Here is a 22,458-nt window from a genome sequence, read left to right on the forward strand (position 1 = left end):
CTCCCTGATCTTTCTCATTTCCAAATGCCAGTACAGTAAGTTATAGTGGCTTCAAAGTTAATATAGTAACTTTGGAATACATAACTTTATTAACTAGTAATAAAAATAGGTATATATTTTATTATTCTAGTAGGTTTATACTCCTCAAGTTCTGTTATAGAGAGGCTTTTACATTTTAAATAAGCAACAGTAAAAGTGTTAATAGGTTATTTCAATGCCAGTTATAAACACTCTCTTCTTACCTGCTTATAAAGAACATTTAATCTATCTCTTTCTGCAGTCAATATCTTGACATTGGATTGAATTCCTATCATGTGTTTTTCAAATCTGTCTAACATGGACTGTAGCTCATCTCTTTCTCTGGTGATCAACCTAAGATCTTCATTCTGCAAAGTGATTAATAAAATGTATGTTAAAATATACTAATTAAAATAGTAGGATAATTAATACAAGAAAAGAAAGAACTCATACTATTAGTAACACACGAAACATACATAGAAAATAAATTTTGATTGTACGAAAAAGCCTGGCACTGGTGATAGAATTTAAACAATAAGATCTAACCGTTAAGGAGAAAAAGCAAAACAACTAAAAAGAAGACTTCAACCTTTTTCTCTTTATCATCTAGTTCTATTTATTTCAAATAACTGATTGATAATTAATATGTTACTGTAAAATGAGAATAGGAAAATAAAATGCAAGTTCACTAGTTTCTCTCAGTTAATTTTTTACGTTAAGCATAATATAAAAAACTACTACAGTCCTTTACTGCTACGGAATTTGAAAATATATTTAACAGCTCCTTAAATGGTTCTACAGTATTTCCATTACTTTTTCAGCTTGGCTTGGCAGCAGGAATTTTACCTTCTCTGGAGTCCTATGGCTTGGGCTAGGCCTTCGCTTTATCATTTTCTGAAGATATTCTAATTCTCGCTTATAATAATCTCTGTCATCTTCTAAAGTCTTTACAAAGGCATCTAGACGAGATGGGGATTTGTCTCCTAGGGCTATACCATATTCTAATCTCATTCTTTCTATTTCTAGGACAAGTTCTCGTTCTGCAGAAAAGGAAATAAAAACAACTGCAATTTCCACACAGACATTTGTATTTGGGACTGACTAACTCCCAGCAACCATCTGGACAGCAAATCTGCTGAAAAGGACATAGGAGTCCTGGTTGCCAGTAGGCTAAGCATGAGTGAGCAGCGTGCTCTGGAAACAATAAAGGCCTAACAGCATATTGGGCTGTATCAACGGAGACACAGACTGAGGGATGGGATTATTCCCCCTTACTCAGCGCTCATTAGACTGCATTTACAACACTGTGTTCAGTTTTGTCCCCCTTAGTACAAGAAAGATGCTGATAAACCTGAGCGAGTCCAGGACTCTGGCAGGGAGCAGAATACTTGCCCTGTGGGGAATGGCTGCAGGAACTGGGCTTGTTCAGCCTGGAGAGGAGCTGGGGACCCAAGAGCAGACTGGCAATACCAAAAGGGGGTTATAGATGACACGGAGCCAGTTTCTTCACAGAGGTGCACAGAAGGTAAACAAGGAACAATGGTGATTAATTGCTACAGGCAATTACAAGCAATATCCAGGGAAAAAATTTACTCTGAGGATAAACAAACATTGAAATGGGTTGCTTAGATGTCGTGGAATCTCCATCCCTGGAGGTTTTCAGGATCCAACTGGATAAAGCTCTCAAGAAACACAGTCTGAATTCACTCACTCAGAAAGACAGAGAATAAAACCATTTTTGGACAAAAGAAATTATTTTATATAAAACTGCCATAGTATTAGTATTAGGATGTCCTGTGGGATCACAGTAAAAAGCTCAATTTTCAGTCCTCACAGAATGAAAACATGTTTCCCTGACAAAAGTTTTCACTTCAATTCTGACTGAAGACCTATGGTTGTCTTTTAATTTACATATATTAAGTCTTTTAGTATTATTAACTGTATCTTAACTAGGTAAGGTTTTCTATTTCAAAAATTATAGGAAGATAATTTACAGGAATCTATGTTTGATGATTTACCTTTTATTTCTAAGTTCTCTGTTTTTTCTGTCAGCCTTTGTTTCTCTTGTTCAAGCTGGTTTAACAACAGTTCAAGATTCTCTTTATCATCTGCTTTTCCAAAGAGCTCTTCACTTAGTTTCTTGTTCTCCCTATGACATGAGCACAACTCCTGAAGTAACAAGTATTATTAAAAAAATTAGAAGTGCCAAGAGAGATGTTTGGAAAAAAATATCTAATTATTTTTTAAACTTCTGTTTAACCTGGATGTTTTATGCTTTAACATTTGTTAAAGGCCGTCATTGTTTTTACACTACTTTTTTCGTATGCTACGTCAAAGTAATCATTATGTTCGACATGGTTTGCAGTCAGTAAAAAACCAAGCAAGATCAACCCTCCTTTAATTCAAGGAACCAGCCAGAAGGATAGTGGGATACAAACACAGAAAAAAAGTAATAACTAAAGCAAGAAATAATTTTTAATGGCATTTAGTAACACTGTTGGTGTTAAATTACATCTCAATATGGCATTCTCAGTTAACGGAACCCTGCAGTTAATCAAATACTATTTAGCATGTCTTTCCTAAAATCTGGTGCCCTGAAAATGAAATATTTTTGTGTTTTCATGTTCACTAGAAATACTAAACCAAAACACTGCCCAACTAATACACAACTTGGTATGCACTGGTAAGAGTTTTGTCTTCAAGGAACTGATAATATTGATGTTTTTCATCTGGGCTACTATGCTTTGTTTCTGAGTGAGCCAAATATTGCATAATTATTTACACGCTGGTTAAGAGACACAGTAGTTTCTAAATGAAGAAAATCCTCTAGGATGTCATAACTCGTTTGTGGTACAAATGATTATGTCAAGGAAATTACAACTTCAAATAGCAGAAATAAGGAAATGTACAATAAGGACATGGTCAACCATACTGTCTTTTTTTCTTTCAGTTTATTTTTGCAACAATATGATGTAGCTTCTTTATCTCTTTCATTTATTAATTAGTAATTTGTTAAACAGAGTTTTGGGGTACTATAAAAGTTCTCTTGTCAATTGTTAAATTGTTATTTTTTATAATAAATAAAAGAATCATGTAGATGACAGTATGGCAAAAAATGCTACAAACATGACTTGAAAGTATTTTTACTTACTGATTTAAGCCTTGTTATTGTTTCTTCAAGATCCTGTATTTCACTGTGTTTTCTTTCAATTTCTTTCTATCAACCAAAATTAACCCATATGTTAAAAGTTAGATCTTCAAAATGACAATTCCTTTGTTACAAAAAAGCTAAGGAAACAGACTATTTGTGTAAGAAATAACATTAGTTCCTTGTAATCTGCCAAATATTAAGTAGCAAAGCTCCTTTGAACTGAAAGCACAAAAAATTTGTGGTATACACACCCTTGCTCTTTTAGAGCACAACAATTAAAGAAATCATTGCATAACTCCTCATAGGAAAAAACCCCTCCAAACACAGGCATCACTGTTGCAAATATCTATTACCTATCAATAGTTTTAAGTATCTGAGAATTTTATTTCATACTAAGGTAACAGAAGGAAGACAGATTGCCTCTTAACTAAACTCATCTCACCTAATATAGTAAAGAGAAAATCGCTGTGATTTAAGTAAATATTAAGTAAATTACAATACTAAGTAAAATATCTTTTTAATCTTTCTTTACAAGCTGATAGGTCATTTGTTGCAATTAAAAGATATAAAGCCACATAAGAGCCAAGCAGATCCTTCACACTGTAACACATCAGTGATTACCTTTGCTTCTCCTATTTCCTTATCTGCAGTCTCAATCACAATTTCCTTGTGTCTTTCCAACTGTTGTGCCAAGTGGTCTATTTCATTCAGTTCTTGACACAGTTCTTCATTTTTATTGCTCAAATGCACTACCTCACTTGCCACATTTTGTTTCGTGTCCAAGAGGTCTTGAATGCGATTTTCAAGTTCTTTGTTTGTTTGCTGAAGATATTCAACCTGGAAGAAATTTATCATTAAAACATTAATGTGTATTGTTAAACTAGGTAGCAAAAGTTCCTCCCAATCTTCTGAAATATATTATCTCTATATCCATAGTCAAAAAGGGACATGCTTAATGCTTATCAACATGAAAAAACCATGGTTTTACAAAGGTGCAAGGTGAAAGAATTAGTTACTACATTGTTCTTCATCTAGTTTCCAAAATCTGAAGCTTATTCTAAAACAAAGTACTGCAAAGCAGAGATGTGTACAGAAACCTGTTTGGGCATCAGTCCGGTAGACCCAGTGTATTCATGAGTTTGCCTAAATTTCACAAAATACGAGGACACATTCTTCTCTGCACCCTTGTAGTGTATTTGTTAGGCTTAGTCTCACTGTTACTCCTTCACGAAAGTGAAGCTTTACAGATCAGACTCCCAAAACCTATCTTGCCCCCAACATATCTCACCACCTTAAACACAACATCCTCAGAAATCCTGCTCTATAGATATTGTTTTTTCCCTGTATACCTTTCCCTGGGAGTAAACAGAAGACAGGCAGGGATGTGGAGTGGGAATAAAAAAAATATACACAAGAAGTTACACTACCCAGGAAAATGGCAGCCTGAAGTATTTTAAAAGATCCAAGAAAACAGAGGTGCTCCACTTCCTTCTCCACACAACTTTGCTTAAAGTTCCAGAAGGAAGTATTGCTGTAGACACACAGAAGGAAGTCTGAGCCCTCTCATAGTCAAGAATACGACTACATAGAGAGATCCATCCGTTTATTGTCAGAGAATAAAAGTGGGCACTGAGCCTGAGCAAATAGGCCCAAAACCAGCTTTCTGCAGCTCTGGGCTGACTCTCTGTACAATCAGTTTGTGTCCAGCATGACTTACTAATTCAAGATCACCGAACGCAGCTGTACTGCTTCCAAGTCACAGCTCATTCTGTATTTTTGCAGCACTTAATCTAAGCTAATAAACTCCGCAATGTGGCTCTCATGCCACTGTACGTCACGCACAACATACATAACGTCAGCTGGAAAAACAGAGAATTGATGGTAAAAATCCAGAGATGGGCTTTACTTGATGTGTACTCCAGCCTGTCTTGTGTTATTTTTTTAAATCCTCATTCTGAGACCAATATTGAATGCATGGTAATATGCACAGTAAACACAAACATCTTTATCCTAAGCTTATCCTTCCCTTTCAAGTCTATGTTGGAATAAAGGTGGGGACCATTTGAATTCAATGAGGAAGATACCCCACTATCTGACGAGACTATCTGCAGGACTACTCCTTATCATAAGTACATGCACCATGATTAGTGCCTAAAACATAAATGATAGGTACAAAAATAAAATAATTTAAAAAAGAAAATAAGTCTTTTCAAACTTGGTGAAAACAGTGTACCATACAGAAATTTTCTAAATACTCTCAGATTAACATTACTGTGTACAGATGTGAGTACACAGAATTCTTTACCAAAACCATTCTAAAAGACTTAAAACAAGAAATGAAATTTCCTTAGACAAGAAATGCTGCCACCTAGAAAACAAAGCAAGTTAAATTGATTGATTTTATATCTAATAGTGATTTTTTAAAACAGCTAGAGGTTTTTGTGGGTCTTTTTAGATTGCTAGGTTTTTTTTTTTTGACTAAACAACAGTAATAAATCCATTACCTGCAAATTCAAATGGGCAATAAGCTTCTCATTACTTTTACTTCTCGATTCCAGAGAGAGAACCTCATGAGAACGCCCCCCATCCAATGCTAGCACCAGGCGCTCTATTTCTTTGTCTCTTAGCTCAACCTTTGAGTGGAAAAAAGAAGAAAAATCTTATTTATCTTCTCTACCATTTAATAGAACCTGCGTTCAAATAAATATCTGTATAACATACAGGAAGAAGATACACACCTAATAATGCAATTTTTATCTTTAACATAATTTATTTTTTAACTCTGGAGTTTTCCTCAAAAAAGTTATTTCTTTGAAAGAAAAATAAATGACTCAAATAGAATTGGTACAAAAAACCCCCTGAAAGAATTCCTACTAGATCATTTCTTGAAGAAAACCCAATAATTTTCATTTAAAGTGAAGTTAATGAATGTTGCAAATTAACTGTCTGAGACTAGTATTTAAATTTAGGGGAAAAGCTTTTAAATCAACTTTTAAAACAGTGAACACTGGAAGAGAAAAACCAAGATGCAAGGAAAAAAAAAAAAAAAAAAGAGGATGGTGTCCACTAATCCCCAAATATTGAAAGATACAACAACACAGGAATAATTGATGCAATCCCATCACTTAAAGATCATACGTATCTTATCAATCCACTCTAATTAAAATATTGTAAAATCTGTTGTTCATAAATTAACTTTCAAAAATTACAAATTCAAAAAATACAACTAGTCCAAAGAGTGAAAAAAATTATCCTAAAATATCTGTAAATCGAATTACTATTTTGGACCAGTTAATGCTTCTGCACTAAAAATCCCCAGACATACACAAATTCTACTTACGATCATCAAGGTTTGCTTATTTAATGTAATTTTAATACACAAAATACATCAGCAAAAGCAGCAGGCAAGTATTTTATCATTGCTGCTATCTTTAAAAGGAGAGGAGAGAAATAGCCCAACATAGGCAAGTTAGAATAATTGTGTTTCACAAGCCCTACAGTGCTTTCCCAATGAGGTTAAAACACAAATTATAATCAAGGCCACCGCAATGCTACTATAGACTAATAACAGTTAAAAAAATCTGTAAACATACCTGTTTGCTATAATTTTTCATTCCACGTTCAGATATCTCCAGTTTTTCCTGTAGCTCTGTTACTTCCGACTGAAGTTCATGAATTCTGAAATTTAGCAATATACTGTTTATGTTGATTCATGGAAGAATCATGTGTACACAACAATTCAATATTAGTATTTTCTCTTTGCTCCCAAACGTAAATATTTCACAAAAAAATAGTCTTGTTCATACAAAATATTAATACAGAAGCCATGGTTTGAGATATTGTAGCAGATTGACTCTGGCTGATGCCAGATCATCACCCAACTGATCTCTCACTCCCTCTCCTCAACACAATGTGGGAGAAAATAATATGAAAAAGCTCAAGGTGAAAAGGATCAAGATAAAGACAGGGAGATCATTTACCAACTACTGTCACAAGCAACACAGACTCAACGTGGGGAAGATTAATTTAATTTATCATCAATTAAAAATAGAGTAGGATGGTGAGAAACAAAAACCAAACTAAACCCACCTTCCTCCGCTTTTTGCCAAGCTCAACTTCACAGCTTCACTTCCAACTCTTATATCGTGCCCTACCCCAAGTGGTGCAGCAGGGATGAGGACTGGGAGCCGCCGTTAGTTCCTAACACTTCAGCTTTGCTCCTCCTTCCTCCTCACACTGTTCCCCTGTTCCAGCACGGGGTCCCTCCCATGGGATACAGTCCTTCACAAACTGCTCCAGCATGGGCCATCTCCACATGGTGCAGTCCTTCATGAACAGACTGTTCCAGTGTGGGTCCCTCATAGGCCACACCTCCTGCCAGAAAACCTGCTCCTGTGTGGGCTCCTCTCCACAAGCTGCAGTTCCTGCCAGGAGCCTGCTCCACGGGCTGCAGCTTCCTTCAGGGCATATCCACTTGCTCCAGCATGGGGTCCTCCACGGGCTGCAGTGTGGATATCTGCTCTGATGTGGTGCTTTCCAGAGCCTGCATGGACAACCTGCATCACTATGGTCTTCTCCATAGGCTGCAGGGGAACCTCTGCTCTGGCATCTGGAGCACCTCTTCCCCCTCCTTCTTCACTGACCTTGGTGTCTGCAGGGTTGTTTCTCTCATATTTTTCTTACTCCTCCCTCTCGCTGCTGCTGCGCAGCATTGGTTGTTTTACCCTTTCTTAAAAAACATTTTCACAGAGGAGCCACCAGCTTGGCTGACGGGCTCAGTTGTGACCCATGGTGGGTCTGTTTTGAAGCCAGATGGTACTGGCTGTGTCCAGCACAGTGTAGCTGCTGGTCTCTTCTCAGAGGGGCCACCCTTGCAGTCTCCCCAATGCCAACACCTTGCCATGTAAACTCTCTACAGATACCTTCTAAAGAAGAAAAATGAATTTACTTGAATATTTCATAATACAGGTTCACAAGCCAAAAATAGTATTACAAAAATCAAGAATATTGTAGTCTTCCGAAATAAGTGGGAAAAATCTGTTTATTCCTATGCAAAACATTACACCTAGCTTTTTTGCAGAACACCTAATCTAAAATCAGGTGTAACAGTAAAACCTGCATAGAAATTTTAAGAAAAATCCTTTAAGGAAATAACCAGCTTATTAAACATCCATCACAACTTTGTCACAGGCAGCACTGCCAATTCCTACGCAAAATCCCATTTTATAACTCTAGTGGCTCTTTAAACATCATGAAATACCATTTTGTTTGAGGCAAATTTGAAAGGCAGGAGGAGGGTGGGGGTTGGAAAACCACTACAGATATTTAACACCTATACTTCAAAATTTAGAAGTTTTTTAGATTACCGATTATCAGCCACCTGAAGAAGGTCTGCGATGTAAGGATCCTCTGGCTGAGGAACTGGATAGGTACTAACACCCGATGGGGGGACAGGCTGGTCTATCTGCATGCGTTGACGCCTGAAGGGAATGCTTCTTTTTCTGCCACCTAAAAGCCCAAACCCAAAGGCCTGTTACTTGAAGTTAAAGCAAGGGAGTCGTCATCTTTAAGGAAATTTAATTTTTAATTTAATTTAATATATTTATTCCACTGCCTTCTGAATTGGCATATTTCACCATTTTAATCTTACTGTAGTAAGTTGATAAAATGTGAACATTCTAGACAACACCATTCTTGCAGGTTATTATCAGCTTTGTCAAAGTTCGGTTTTATAATAAGGAAACATGCAAAGTTCAGTGTAAGTAATTTTCCCCAATGTTTAAGACGTTAAATATTCTACAGTTCAAACCTGTTGAATCTGTTAGCAATTTACCTTACTAAGAAAGCAAAATTAAAACATCAAAAAAGACACTTTGTTTTCACATTTAAGAACTATTTTATGACTGAATTAACCTCCGTGTTTTTCCTTCTATCCTATTGTAATTTCAGCGAATAAATATCATGACCATATCAAGCAAAGTAGGTTATTTGCTTGCATGGTTACATTATATTCAAAACAAAGCAAAACATAGTAGTATTTCCAGAAGGAACAATTACTCATCACATGATTAAATAAGAACATACAATATTTGATGACATAGTACAGAAAAATCCCAGAAGACTGCTGACCAAGGGGCAGGTATGCAGAAAGACAGACAAAAGTGTAACATGGCATCTTTGAAGCAAAGGTCATGAAATGCAGAAAGGTGTGGAAAAATAGAGAGGAATTTTCATTTCACCTAACTACATATTAATTTCCCACAGATGCCAAAAATACATTTTTAATTCAACGACCGAAACAAAAGATAATTTCAAAATTTCACAAAATAATTCTCGCTATTTCCCTTAGTTTGAAAAAAGTTAAGAAAAAGGAAACCCTGGAGAAAGAAATTAACCTGAAAGTAACATCCAGAACATTTTCAGTTATCCGAAGACCCTTTAAATTCTGTAAGCTTTCAGAGGGTTGGAATATTTGTAGACATATTTTATATCTCGCTACTTTTAGATCGTGGTTACAAAAATCTGAATTATACACTCACACATCATCAATTAGCTGTCAAAAAGATTCAGGTGTTGAACAACCTGCCTCTGACTACATTAGGTGCAGCGCTAAAAAAACAAAAATACCTGTTGATTAACACTGCTTTCCAGTCACACAATAGTCTTCTATTGAATCTGAATTTGTATTCAAATTTGTCCCCAACACAAGTGATGTGCTAACAACAGTTCTTCCATACAGAGAAAAAAGACTGAATTCAGAGCCAAAACTTCCAAAAGGTAATCTCTATTGGAGAGTTACTTCACTGTAGTAACTTCTCTTCCTAGAGAATAAAAGGTTGTGTTCTGAAGAGCCAAAAAAAGCCCAGAAAAAAGTTAAAATATCTGTGATTATTTGCACTCACCAGGTGTTTGCACCACTGCTTGCAGATTCTTCTCCTGAAGCTGCTGAATTTTTTCAGTCTTGGCTTTGTTCTCTTTTTCCAGCATTTTGATTTTATGTACATATTGGTTATTCAGAAATTTCAAGTCAGACGTTTCATGTTCAACCCTCCTTAAGGAGACTTTCAAATCTTCAAGGGAGAGAAAAAGCAGTATTATCTTTCTCATTCATTATTATTTTTCCTAGTAGCATCAAGATAGGCATAAAGAGAATCCTACAGTCTTTTTCCATAACATGAAATTTTCAAATACACATACATATGTATATATGTATACACACACAAAAATATATATTTATACATATTATACAAATAATACCTCTTAGCAGAACAAAGGCACATCTAACAGCAGTATTTCATTTTGAATTAAAAAGTGGCATTTCAAGATATGAAAGCATATGTTAAAAAGTTCTAACATTTTCAAGGTCGATTAAAACAATTATTTGCAGGACCTCAGAAGCTTTTTAACTACAAAAGAAATGTCTGCGCATGAACCTTAATTCACTAAGGGCACCAAAGCCAATGACCACTCACACTGACTTATAAGTATAGATAAAAGAATCTGCAGATCAAGGATTTGGCTGTAATTTTATTTTGGCACAGAAGGATTAAAAAAAAAAAAAAAAAGTATCATGATCTTTATCTTACCTTTAACATGACGATCAGATTGCTCTTTCAGTTTTAATACTTCTAAATGTAATTCATTATTTTCCCTGGTAAGCCGCGTATTCTCTGTTTTATAAGGTTCCAAAATAGCATCATAATTGCTGCATTCTTTTTCAGTTTTTCCAGCAGATAACTTTGCACTGCGCAAGCTCTCAGTTGTATGAACTAGGTCACTGGAATAAGGGAGCATCAGACACATTAAAAACGTTATCAGCCTTTACACTGCAGATGCAAATATTAATAAATAAATAAAACTATAAATAATATAAGACTTGAGAAACAAAACCCTTTCCCTGAGACCATGCTAACTGTAGAACAAATGGGTTCAAAGAAAGGCAAAGAGAACGTTCATGTAACAAAAATGAAAGACAGGAATCCTTTACTTTAAAAAAGGAAGTAAGAAATGACAGGACAAATATAAAAAAATAACGGTATTCAGAAAGCATATCAGGAGTTTACATCTGATAATTCAATAAACTCACTTTTCTACACCAAGCGAGATATTCAAAATTGGCAAAATTATTTCTTTCCTCCAAGCACTACCTCAGTTACAGCACCACTTACCACAGAAGAAACTTGAAGTCAAGAATTAAAAAGGCCAGAAGGTTACTAGTATTTACATGGAGATCAGAAGCTCCATAAGAGAGATTAGTGGTAAACAGCTACAAACATTTTTGTGAAAATAATATCAAAGTCAGTGATTGAGAGATTAAACCTATTTGTTAGACACCAGAATGAGGCTTAATGTTGAAGGCAGATTACTCCACATCTGCCCACCTATGGTTCTTCCATCTGTATTAGATGCTGGAGAGCAACAGAACCAGAATACATATATTTGCATGTTCAGCCAAATATAACTGGATTACTGTGGAAATTACTACATTTGTAATCATTGGATTACAAAAACTGGATTACTATGTCACAGCCATGAAATGGCAGCTATATTAAGAAGGTCAACTGAAAATTTTCTTGTTATGTGTCCTGTAAAAACTGCAGAGACAGCAAATTTAAACTTCTCCAAATGAGATCATAAAAAACAGAGCTGTGAATGTTTTAAGTCACAGTACAGACAACAGGGATTACTTTTTATATAACCAGTTATAAGAGTGTGTCCTTTAAGCACACATCAATAGTGACTATTCTTGGCCCTTACGAGCTTAGAAAAGTTGAATTTTCCTAGATCATAGGTCCTCAGAAACAATCCTACTGAATTAAACGAAACCTTAAAATGCTTTCATCACTTAAGCAAACGCATTTGACTTCATCATACACACAAACTGAATGTTAGCTCTGAGATAACAATGCTTGAAATTAATCTTCGGACTAAGCACCAAAAAAATCAAACAATACCTACAATACCATTACTATGGTTTGTAATGAACCTCCTTTTGAATACCTAAAAAGCTTTTCCACCAAAGGTAAACTCTCCACTCCCAACGGCTGCCGATAGCCCAGCTGATTTAGACGTTTCCTGAGATTAATGAACCTTCGCTCTGCAGTGGCAGTCATTGTAAACACCCCTCCAAAGCAGCTTTTGTCACAGTCAAGAAAAATAGGACACCTGCAAAAGATTGTCTGTTAGAGCATTTGTCCTTTAAAGAAGGATTAATATCAAAAAAAGTAATGGAAAAAAACTACTTTTTGTGTAGGAAATACAGTGCATAAGCATGTCCTTAAAATTTGGAAAACCAAGAGAATCACAGAGCAACTACAAAGTTTTAAACATATTTACATATTTCTTAAAAAAATTTGCCTTGGCAATTAGTTTTCTCTTTCCTAACATCTTAAGAGTATGAACATCAATTTTGCTTTCCAGTATGGAAGAACTGAACTTCAAAAAGATCTTTCTGTGGGAAGACTAAGAAGTAGGTTCTGATTTTTTTTGAATCATGGTCATCATGGTGCCTTCCCCAATGCAAAGTGACAGCTGACTCTCAAAAAACCCCGTATACTTTTTTCTTTCATATATAAATCTTACTTTCAAAGTTTGCAAGGCAGTACTTAACTTATGCCAGCCATTTGTGAAATTACATAAATGTGTAAAATTTTAAAGAGATTAATTTCTAACATCTTTTTTTTTCCTACAGGAAAACAGGGAAGAAAAAAAGCACTGGTGTACTGTAGTCCTACCCACATTGTTTTCTGGAAAATACAGTTCAAGGATCAGAGATATTTTTTTCTTTTGACTGATTAGTTATCTTTTTATTACTAACCTGATCTAAAAGAGGCTGCATCAGCACTACTGTATCTGAATCCAGAGGAGAATTTCAGTTTTGCCATGTACATTTGAAGAAAGAAGAATTTTTACATTGTTATGTCCTTCTGGACTTAGGGACGGAATGAGAAAAGAAATGGAATACTAGAGCTGATGCTCCTAAATATGTGAAAACATCTCTTCAATAGTTAGAAATATTTCTGAAAAATAGTTATTTCTGGAAAATATTTTCCTTCACATTTCTTCAAAAGTTTCAGTATTAACCTACCGGCTGCAAAGACCTCAGTAGCCACACTACCAATCCGAGGAAGCATCGTTTGCATCTCATATAAAGGGGACAGAACACAGATATCCTTTAAACTGTGCTGTTTCACAGTCCCTCAGATTTTAAAAGGATATTAAATAAATATATGCAGGTATTTAAAAATAAAATTATTTACAAAAATGAGAAAATATGCAAGTTTCTCTCATGTCTGCTGGAAAGTAAGATTTCATCTCATTGTATCAAAACACTACAAATAAGTCTAGCAACGGGACTGTGGTTGCCAGGTACTGCTTCACGGATGAGAGAAAATCACCAGTCTAACGAGCACAGCATCTGTTCCAATGACCAAAATGGAACATTGACACGAAAGATGGGCAATAATGGAACTTCAAATCCAGTTCCTTTAGGCTATAAGTATAGAATCATTTTGCATTAAATTGTGTGAAAGAAGCAGTGTTAATAGGTATTAGACTAACCGTTGCAGGTGGAATACGAAACAGAAAAGCTTTAGCACGTTGAAGCCCTCCTTTCAGTCTGAAAACAAGACAGGAAAATTCATGGTGAGTATAGATTAAGAACTGTTCCAGATGCAATACTTGTGTTATGAATAAGAAAATGTGGTAATAAAAAAGCAGAGCAAAGACATATCTTGGCCGTGGAAGATATAATTGGTCACTGAGCCACGTGGAAGATAGATAAAACTACATAGCTGACAATGGAACACAGAAATTAGCACAGACAAATGTATATGCTATGAAACAAATTTCTTTATTGAGTCTACAACATTAACATCAAAGACAATTATGAACTGGAGTTGCCAGTCTCAGTTCTGGGAAATACCAAAATTCATTCTTCATTCATCAGAACTGACATGCTAAAGTTTTTGTGTGTGTGTGTGAAGTATGTTTACAAAACGGCTGTTGCTGTTCTGTTATTATTGGTCATATAGCTCATTCTGCTATAAAGGGCTAGTTTTGTTTTCACCCAGGTCAAAAGGGCACCTAGCGGACTACCATTTGACTATGGCAATGCTCTAACACATGCCCACAGACACGGAAGGCTGTGTTGTGAAACACTATCACTGCACCATCATTTTCAAGATGCACTGAATGAGCTTGACTAGTTTTGGCAAAGTCTGTTTCCAAGTTGATTTATTGAGAGTTCGCTTCTGACTAGATATTCATACGCCACATTTGCTATGAAGTGTTGCCACTTTACCGACTGAAAGATAACTCTTGGTCTAGAAAAACCAAGATTCCTTCTTTAAAGGAGGAGTCACCAAAACCTCTAAGTTTATATTAAAGCACAAGAAAACTCGTCTATAGATTATGAGCCTGCTCGTCACCTTTCAGCATCCCTTTATAAATAAATAAATAAATATAGATTTACGCCTCCATAGGGGCAACAGTCCCTTTTTAAACAGGTTTATTTCTACTCTTTCCACCCTCCCTCCGAGTCGGTCTTACCAGACATATAGTTACAAGCAAATTCTTGCCGGGCGAGCCGCTGAGGAGCAGCCGAGATGTCCCCGGGCCGCTTCAGCAGAGACGCGGCTCCGGCGGGGAAGGCGGACTGCAGAACCCCCGGGGAACGAGAGACCAGCGCGTAGGCCAGACGCTGGGGGGAGGCTGCCCAGGCTAATCTGCGCTCCCCAGGGGCAGAGCAGACGGATGCGGCCCGGCCCCGCGCTGTCCGCGGGGCCGCTACAACGACCGCCGCCGCGACAGCGGGAGCCCGAGCCAGCCGCGGAGCGCCGCCACCGCCGCCTGCCTGCGAGGAGCCCCGGTCCCGCCGGCAGCACCCTTCTCCTTCCCCTACCGGGCACCCCGCCCCGGCGGACACGGTCCCTGCCCACCGCCGCGCCCCGGCAGCGCTTCGCAGGCCCGGCGCAGCCACCTAGGCCGCGCCGGCGGTTTGAAAATGGCGCGCGGAGCAGCGGCCGCTTCCGCCCCGTCACCGCAGCAACGGGGCACGCGCCCGTACCCACTGCCGGCCGAGCCAATCGCCGCCCTCACCGCCCCTTCCCGCGCGACCGGCAGTCCTCGCGCTAAGGGCGGAGGAGGATGACGTGCATGCTGTGCCGCGCCGCGCCGCGTCGCCCTGGCAGCAGGGGCGGGAGCGGGCGTTCCCGGTGGAGCCCGGTGCTGGGGCAGGCCGGGCCGGCTGCGGAGCCGCCGTCAACGCGGGCGAGCCTTGTCCGGGGGGTCTTACCTGCATGTGCCGCCGAGGGGGGAGTTGCGGGTGGCGGAGTGGCTGCGGCCAGACGTCAGGGGTTGCGTTGGTTGACGTAAGAGCGAGGGGCAGGCCGCTCTGCTGAGGTGGCTGTGCTCGTCGAGGGGAAGGGCTGCTCGGTGCAACGCTTGCCTGCCCTCGGTGGCGCTGGGGCTGCCTTCCGCCCCGCGCAGAGAGACGGTAAGCAGGTTATGCGCAAGTTGGACCGGGTATTTCATTAGTAAACACAAGGCAACGAGGAGTTAATGAGCTACAAGGTGTTGCTGTGCTCACCCAAATCTGGGTTGCCAAGTCGCCATCTGCTGAGTTTCGTAACATTCTCATTCGTACTACCGCTTTTTGAGTTTTATTCTTGCATCTGCACCTCAAAACCCAAAATGTTACCGCTGTCGCCATGTTTACGGTTACTGTACCTGTTCCTGTTCTACAGACAGCCCAGCTCTAGCCAACAGCTTCGCCATTTCAAGCTGTACAGAAAAACTAGGTCCTGAATCACTGGGCAGCTGAAGCTTAAGGAGGAGGAAGGGGTTACATGAGGCAGGAGTATACTGATGCTGCTATATACTTACTAAAAGGACAAAAAAAAAAAAAAACGTGTTGAGAAACAGCAGTTCAAATTCAAGGCCCAGCGACAAAACAATGGAAAGAACTCTGCCTTTTCGCCTTTTTGAAATAAAACTCCACAGACGAACATCATGAACACAGTTTAATTAAGAATTATAGCCATAGTCACATTACAGCTCAGCACATGAATTCAGTGTTCCCACTGCATAAAGTTCCACATCTATACTTTCTAGAACAAGGAAGGGAAAAAGATTTGATAGTCCTTAATGCTTACACATAATTTCAAAGATGCACAATATTAGTGAAAACAGTAGTATCCTTTTTGCATACTATGATGGTAGTGCTTACTGCTTTTAGCAAGAAAGGGATTATAAATAAAAGTATCTGAACATTAAGGGAAGGGAAAAAACGATATCCAAAGTGTTTCACAGAATTAATGCCTTCAAACAGTACTTCAACCCAGTAGAAGAGCCACAAATCCCCAAAGGTTTCATTCTGCCCTGAAAGACACTGGAAGCAGGAGTATAACTTGACATACATGGCAGTTAGCTACACACACAAGTGGAAATCCACCTTTTAAAAACAAGTAGCATTCATAGTGTTTAATTCCCTTATACACAGGCACAAACTTTGCAAGCTTCTCTCCCTTTCTAATGAGACTGTGCAATACTAGAGCAGTAGTCTAAGATATCCTGTATAGTGAATTCCATAGTAATTCCTGATCCAGGATAGCAGCGAGCTATCAGCCCTTCAAAGTGCTTGTATTGTCGTATAAATTCATCCTGCATGGAATGCCACACAACCTGCCAGAGAAAGCAAATGTCAGCTGGCACAATACACTGTATGGGAGCTACAAAACATTGGCTCAGGTGTCACTTGAAAGCTAAAGCTTGCCAGTAACATTCAGTAAACTGAGCTGCTGCGTTTAAAAAAAGATTGAAGGTTTTTACCCATGAAGATCTTTAACATTTAGAGGACTCCTACCAAATCTGCGAAGCAGAAAATAGTGAAGATGAGGAGGAAGTTGCCCTAAAAGAGGTATTGCTTTTGTCTTTAAACACCCCAAACCAGAACAGTGCTACTCGTTCACGTTTCAGACTTTAAAAAGCTGTTAATACATGCTTAACTCAAATCTACTTACCATTTACTCCAGTGATAAAGTTAAAAGTACAAGAAAAAACTTAGATAATGTAACTATCAGAAAAGATGTAATTGAAGTATATTCTGCTACAGTGTGCCAGCTAAATTTTGTATCAGGTTAACCATTCGTTTGCATCTAGTTCTCTCTATTTCCAGTATGTTTTGCAGAACAGAGATCACCCATTAATGGTCAGCTAAGGAATCATGAAGTTTCTTTCTGAACTCTCTACCACCTCAGTTCAAATCAAAGTTACAACAAATAGAATCACAGTGGGATTATACAAAAAACCTGCTCAAAATTCATGGTTTTTTTCAGCATTATGCTGAAGCTAGGCACTTCTCACCGAATACAAATGAAAAAGCCTTTGTGTAAATAGCAAGCCTTTGTGTAAACATTACAACATCTTTAAACCATGATTTAGTTTACCTGAAGTAAGTTTTCTTCTTCACAGAGATGTTTATCTACTTTCTTGTACAGATTATCCAATCCCTTCTTCACTTCCTTACCAGGATATTCCTTTATAACTTTACGAAGCTCTTGTTTATTAAAAGCCAGTTGATAGCTTACTTCCTCTTCTCGTATACCTTGTGCCACACGAGCTTCAACACCTTCAAAAAAATGCTAACCAGCAGTAACAGTATTGATGAGTACCACAAATCTAAACTAATTAACTTAATTTGACAAGCACGTGCGTAGCTAAGTCTTGATTCTGCTTAACAGTCATGGGTTCCTCCCATTTTTGTTGTTTAATTGGGCATGAAGTAGCGGTCAGCCATAAACATCAAAGCACAGCCAAATGTCTGCGCAGCCCTCCGTAGGTACTAGCATAAAACTGAAATCCATCACTTCTAGAAGCAAATCAAGCTTTTCTTTGCAACCGTGTACTAACTAATACTGAGTCAGCCTCAAAGTCCTCAATTAGTGAGGCCATAGCCTGGGAAAATACTGAATCTTTCAGACAAACTGAGTAAGCACCTAAATAGGAATTTCTCTACTTAAACCATAGTTACACAACAGCAGTATTTGTTCATAATTGCCTTCTTCTCCTTGCCCCACACCAGCTGGCTCAAGATAATAAAAATGGAGGGGAGTATGCCTGGGAACATACACGTAGAGCCACAACGCCCTTTGAAACACTGCACTGAGTCTGGCCAGGACAGAGTTAACTTCCCTCGTAGCAGCCCACATGGTGCTATGATTCGTGGCTAGAACAGGCTGGTAACACACCAGGGTTTGGGTTATTGCTGAACAGGTCAGCCCTGGCCAAAGGGTATTCCATAGCATGTAACATCATACTTGGCTATAAAATTTAGGGTTAGAAGAGGGAGTGGGGTGGTGTTTGTCTTCAAGGTGGCTGCTGCTCAGAAACTGGCTGGGCATCAGTCTGCTTGTGGGAGGTGCCTTTGCATCACTTTAATTCCCCCCCACCCCCTCTCTCCCCTTCACTGATTAAGCTGTCTTTATCTGCACCCCCAAGTTTTCTCACTTTTGCTCTTCCTGTTCTCTTCCCCTGTCCTGCTTGGGGAGGGGAGGGCAAGCAAGCAGTTAGTCATGTGGCAGCTTCGGTGCTGGCCAGAGTCAACCCATGACAAGCGGAAAGCAGTAACAAAGCATCTGAATTTTCAAAAAGAGAATACATCTTAGACTTTTCAGAAAATGAATGGCTGAAATCCTGCTTATAGAAAACACAATAAACAGCGGGAAACATTAAGTGGGCAGAACTGAGCCAGAATCATATTCAGATTAACACTTAGTTCAACTTTGGACATACAGGACTTTCCTAAAAAATTCTTGCTGTTGAACAGTTCAGAAACTACAGCGATTTTCTCTGCAGCTGAGGTGGGAAAATTATCCCAAAGCTCCTGATTACTTTTCCCCTTGCTTTTTCCTTCCTCAAAACCTTTTGCTTAAGACTCAACTGGTTTAGTCAGTGCTATTAATTGCCATGAAAGATTTGGTTATTTTTCATCCAAGATTCATGAGTAGGGTACTCTTGCCAGACATGCTCAAGTCTAAAGTAATAAAATAGAGATTATGATAGATGCAGTGATAAAGAGATCAGATAGTGCGATCTAAACACTTGAGAAAAACTACTCTGTAGCATATCTGTATAAACTCAAATATACTTACATTTAATTTCTCAAGAGGCTGTCCGAGCGAGTAGATTACATAAGACTGAAGATGATCAGTGTATTTCTGTTTGGCTTCTTTTTTCTCAGCCTCAAGACAAGAAATTTTCAAGCGAGAAAGCGTTGCAAAAATATGATGGAAGTTCTCCATCATGACCACATCTCTGGGTGTTTTCTGGCTCTCATTAGCTACTTTCTCAACTGAAAGAAAAAGGAAGCAAAATACTTAAAATACCAAAAGGACAACCAAATTCAGAAAAACATAACCAATGACCATAATACTGTCAGAAAAGGAATTTTGGATTTTATGTCAATGATAACCATTTGTATGACTGTCATAATTTCCATTAAATAAATCAATATCTGAGAGCCTTCGAAAGAAGCAACAGGTATGTATAGGCTCCAAGGCAATGAAATTTGTATGCCAAAAAAGTCATTTATAAAAAGATACAAAATAATGACTACATATGGTCTCATTTACATAAGTGAGAAACAACCTGCATTCTGTGGAGGCTTACAAGCATGCTTTAATTATCCCTAACAAATTCCACGAGAGAATTATTTTTAAAAAGTCTGTTTCTTAAAAGAAAATTGATTCCCCTCTTTGCTAGAATAAAAATCTTCAATAAGGTGGTAGGTTTTTTTTAAAACATACTTCTCAGTCTCTCAGGTTTTGTTTATGAGTTTTATGGTCAAAGCTACTGTCAATCCCCAAATTTAATAACAAAAATGGATAATCCTGCACATAGGTCTCTTTCTTTCACACACAACCCCCGCCACCCTCCCCCCTCCACAAAAAAAACCCATGGCAGGCAAAGAAATCCTACCTATCACTCTCTTATTGCACCCAAAAGCAGGCTGAAAGAGTATGGCTTCAACTAAGAGCACAATGAAGTCTCTAAGCCCCTTCTCATCCATTAATCATTTTGCTGAGACTACCAGGACGCCCACCATGAAAGTGATCCTGGGCACCAGCACATCACTAAAGATCACATTAATTTCAGTCAGAACACCGAGTTGCCAACTAGGAAAACTCCGTTACTGCCAATTTTGTTCTTCCCATATAATTTTCTACACTGCCCTCCAAATTCTACCTGAAATAGGACATCTTTCTGACCTGGTTCAAACATTACTTGTAAGTTAAATATCCTTCTGCTTGCACTGATTTTGTACATAACTGTAACTTTGTTTCATCTTCATTCTTTACTTCTGTTCCTTATCCGCCCCCATCATAATTCTTTGTTCTTTAAGTTTTCTGTATACTTGTCTGAAAAGATTTTGTTTCTTCAGTATTTGACTGGCATCATTTTGAACCCCTTTTAAAACATGCTTTTCTAAATTCTTCCTACACTAGTTATTTTATCTTTGTATAGTTTTGCCTGTCCATTGGTGTTTGCTTAGTTGTATTACTTAAAGAAGTAAATTCTTAAGGACAGAAAAGTTGGGTGCAACCAAATAAAAAAGACATTTTCAAAATTTACTGTCTTATCAGCTGTGATGCTCCTGCTGACTACATGTGGACTCTGGTCTATTGTACTGTGAAGTAATGTCCCTTCACGATTTCCTAATACGTTCAGAACCACTGTGCTACGATGTCCTCAGACCAGCCTTATTGCCCCTACTGTCTCCTCTTGCCCAGCCTTCCCCTAAAAAAGAGGTAGGCCTCAGTGGTTGGGAATTACTATATGTGGAGTTGTTTGCAAATCTGCAGGTCAATCAGCATGGGGAGGTTCGTCCAGCCGTGTATGTGTCCATTGTAAAAGGCAAGGACATTTTTTCCAGAGTTCATTGGCTTGCATACCCCTGCTGCCCCCCACCCCACCCCTTTTTTTTTTTCGTTAATGTTGAATAAAGCCAGTAGAACACAGGCGTTGCTGCTGTTTTTCCAGACTATAGCTGGGAAAATAGGAAGGACTGGCGAGACATTCTGCTGTGTCGGGCCAGGTCACAAAAGGACCTAATCTGCCAAGAACGGGTCAAATTCATAGCCAGAACTCAAGTGATTTATTTTAGCCAGGGCTGTGACAATGAACTGTATTAGGGCCAAATGCCAGGGATCCCATCGAGATCCATCTCCTCATATAAGCTACACTGGGGGAGAAAAGACAGGAAACCTTCAGACTGAACGTGTCATGTTGCTGCCTTCTCCTCTCTGCCTCCAGAATCTTAACAGTTTCCCTCTGTCATAACTGAAAGTTACTTTACAGGTATGTACAAAGGCAAACAGCTACAAAAAGTGTATTACAGTCAACAGGTTTACACTTGCTCTCCTACTGATAACAGAGATAACCAACATTTCAGCGCAATGTTGGTCACGAGGTTTGCAACACAGAATCTTATATAAAAAAAAAGAACTATCTGTTAATTGGAGCAAAATTATATATAAATAGGAAGAAATTACCATTTTATTAACTATGACAACCTCAAAAGACCTACCACTGACAAAAACAGCTCTAATAAGCTTTATGTAGGCTTTGTCTAGATCTCCTCGTCGTTCTGCATTTTTGAAAATTGATTCAGCAAGGGCTGCAAACTCTTCAAACTCAGCAACAAATGGAAGGATCCCAACTTTACTCTTCTTTGAGATTTTTACTTCATCCATCTGCTTCATTTGATTACTCTTAAATTTAAAACAACAGATGTTAGACTTTAATATATGACTCCAGACCATGTAACAATTAGTAAAAGAAAAGAAAAATGCAGACATACTGAAAAACTGACATTTATTCAAACACTGAAATAATTTTATCTTTCAATTAGTAAATCTTAGTCTTTCTCCCTTTTTACCCTCGAAAATTTGTTAAGAAATAAAATAGTTTGAAAGAAAAAAGGAAGATGGGCAAGCAAAATCTCCCAGTTTTTATTCTCCTTTTTTCACTTAGTATTAAGGTAAAAAAAAAAAAACAAAAAACAAAAAACAAACTTATCTACCAGAAGCAATTAACACTTTTCATTCTGTAATCTATCAAGGAACTTCGCTTTTCTGATCGAGCCAAGCTAACAATTCCTTTTGCTAGAGGAAGTGTCTTTAACCTTGTACTGAAATTTTATTTCTGAGTATAATCCAAAAAAATCAGCTTCAAAATATTTCAAGCATTACACTGATCTAGAATGGTCAGTCTAATTATGTCGGCCTAAC

The 22,458-nt window shown here is 38.2% G+C and overlaps 2 protein-coding genes across 2 annotated transcripts in view; both read right to left on the bottom strand.

The window, feature by feature from the left end:
* The window catches only part of CEP135 (centrosomal protein 135), a 32,361-nt gene extending 20,079 nt beyond the window's left edge, over positions 1-12,282 (bottom strand). Inside the window, exons 1-11 of the mRNA XM_086464322.1 lie at positions 12,170-12,282; positions 10,756-10,946; positions 10,072-10,239; positions 8,536-8,677; positions 6,763-6,847; positions 5,674-5,802; positions 3,791-4,006; positions 3,170-3,235; positions 2,037-2,187; positions 865-1,058; positions 243-386 (exon numbers count right to left, since the gene is read on the bottom strand). Coding sequence (XP_086320448.1) covers positions 243-386; positions 865-1,058; positions 2,037-2,187; positions 3,170-3,235; positions 3,791-4,006; positions 5,674-5,802; positions 6,763-6,847; positions 8,536-8,677; positions 10,072-10,239; positions 10,756-10,946; positions 12,170-12,282 — 1,599 coding nt within the window. The remainder of the gene's footprint in view (positions 1-242; positions 387-864; positions 1,059-2,036; positions 2,188-3,169; positions 3,236-3,790; positions 4,007-5,673; positions 5,803-6,762; positions 6,848-8,535; positions 8,678-10,071; positions 10,240-10,755; positions 10,947-12,169) is intronic.
* A 3,892-nt stretch (positions 12,283-16,174) lies between these two features.
* EXOC1 (exocyst complex component 1) overlaps positions 16,175-22,458 on the bottom strand; it is a 30,239-nt gene continuing 23,955 nt past the window's right edge. Inside the window, exons 18-21 of the mRNA XM_086464055.1 lie at positions 21,756-21,939; positions 19,321-19,520; positions 17,617-17,811; positions 16,175-16,852 (exon numbers count right to left, since the gene is read on the bottom strand). Coding sequence (XP_086320181.1) covers positions 16,700-16,852; positions 17,617-17,811; positions 19,321-19,520; positions 21,756-21,939 — 732 coding nt within the window. The 3' untranslated portion in view covers positions 16,175-16,699. The remainder of the gene's footprint in view (positions 16,853-17,616; positions 17,812-19,320; positions 19,521-21,755; positions 21,940-22,458) is intronic.

Source organism: Leptosomus discolor, chromosome 4 (assembly GCF_034619465.1).
Source record: "Leptosomus discolor isolate bLepDis1 chromosome 4, bLepDis1.hap2, whole genome shotgun sequence".
NCBI lineage: Eukaryota > Metazoa > Chordata > Aves > Leptosomiformes > Leptosomidae > Leptosomus > Leptosomus discolor.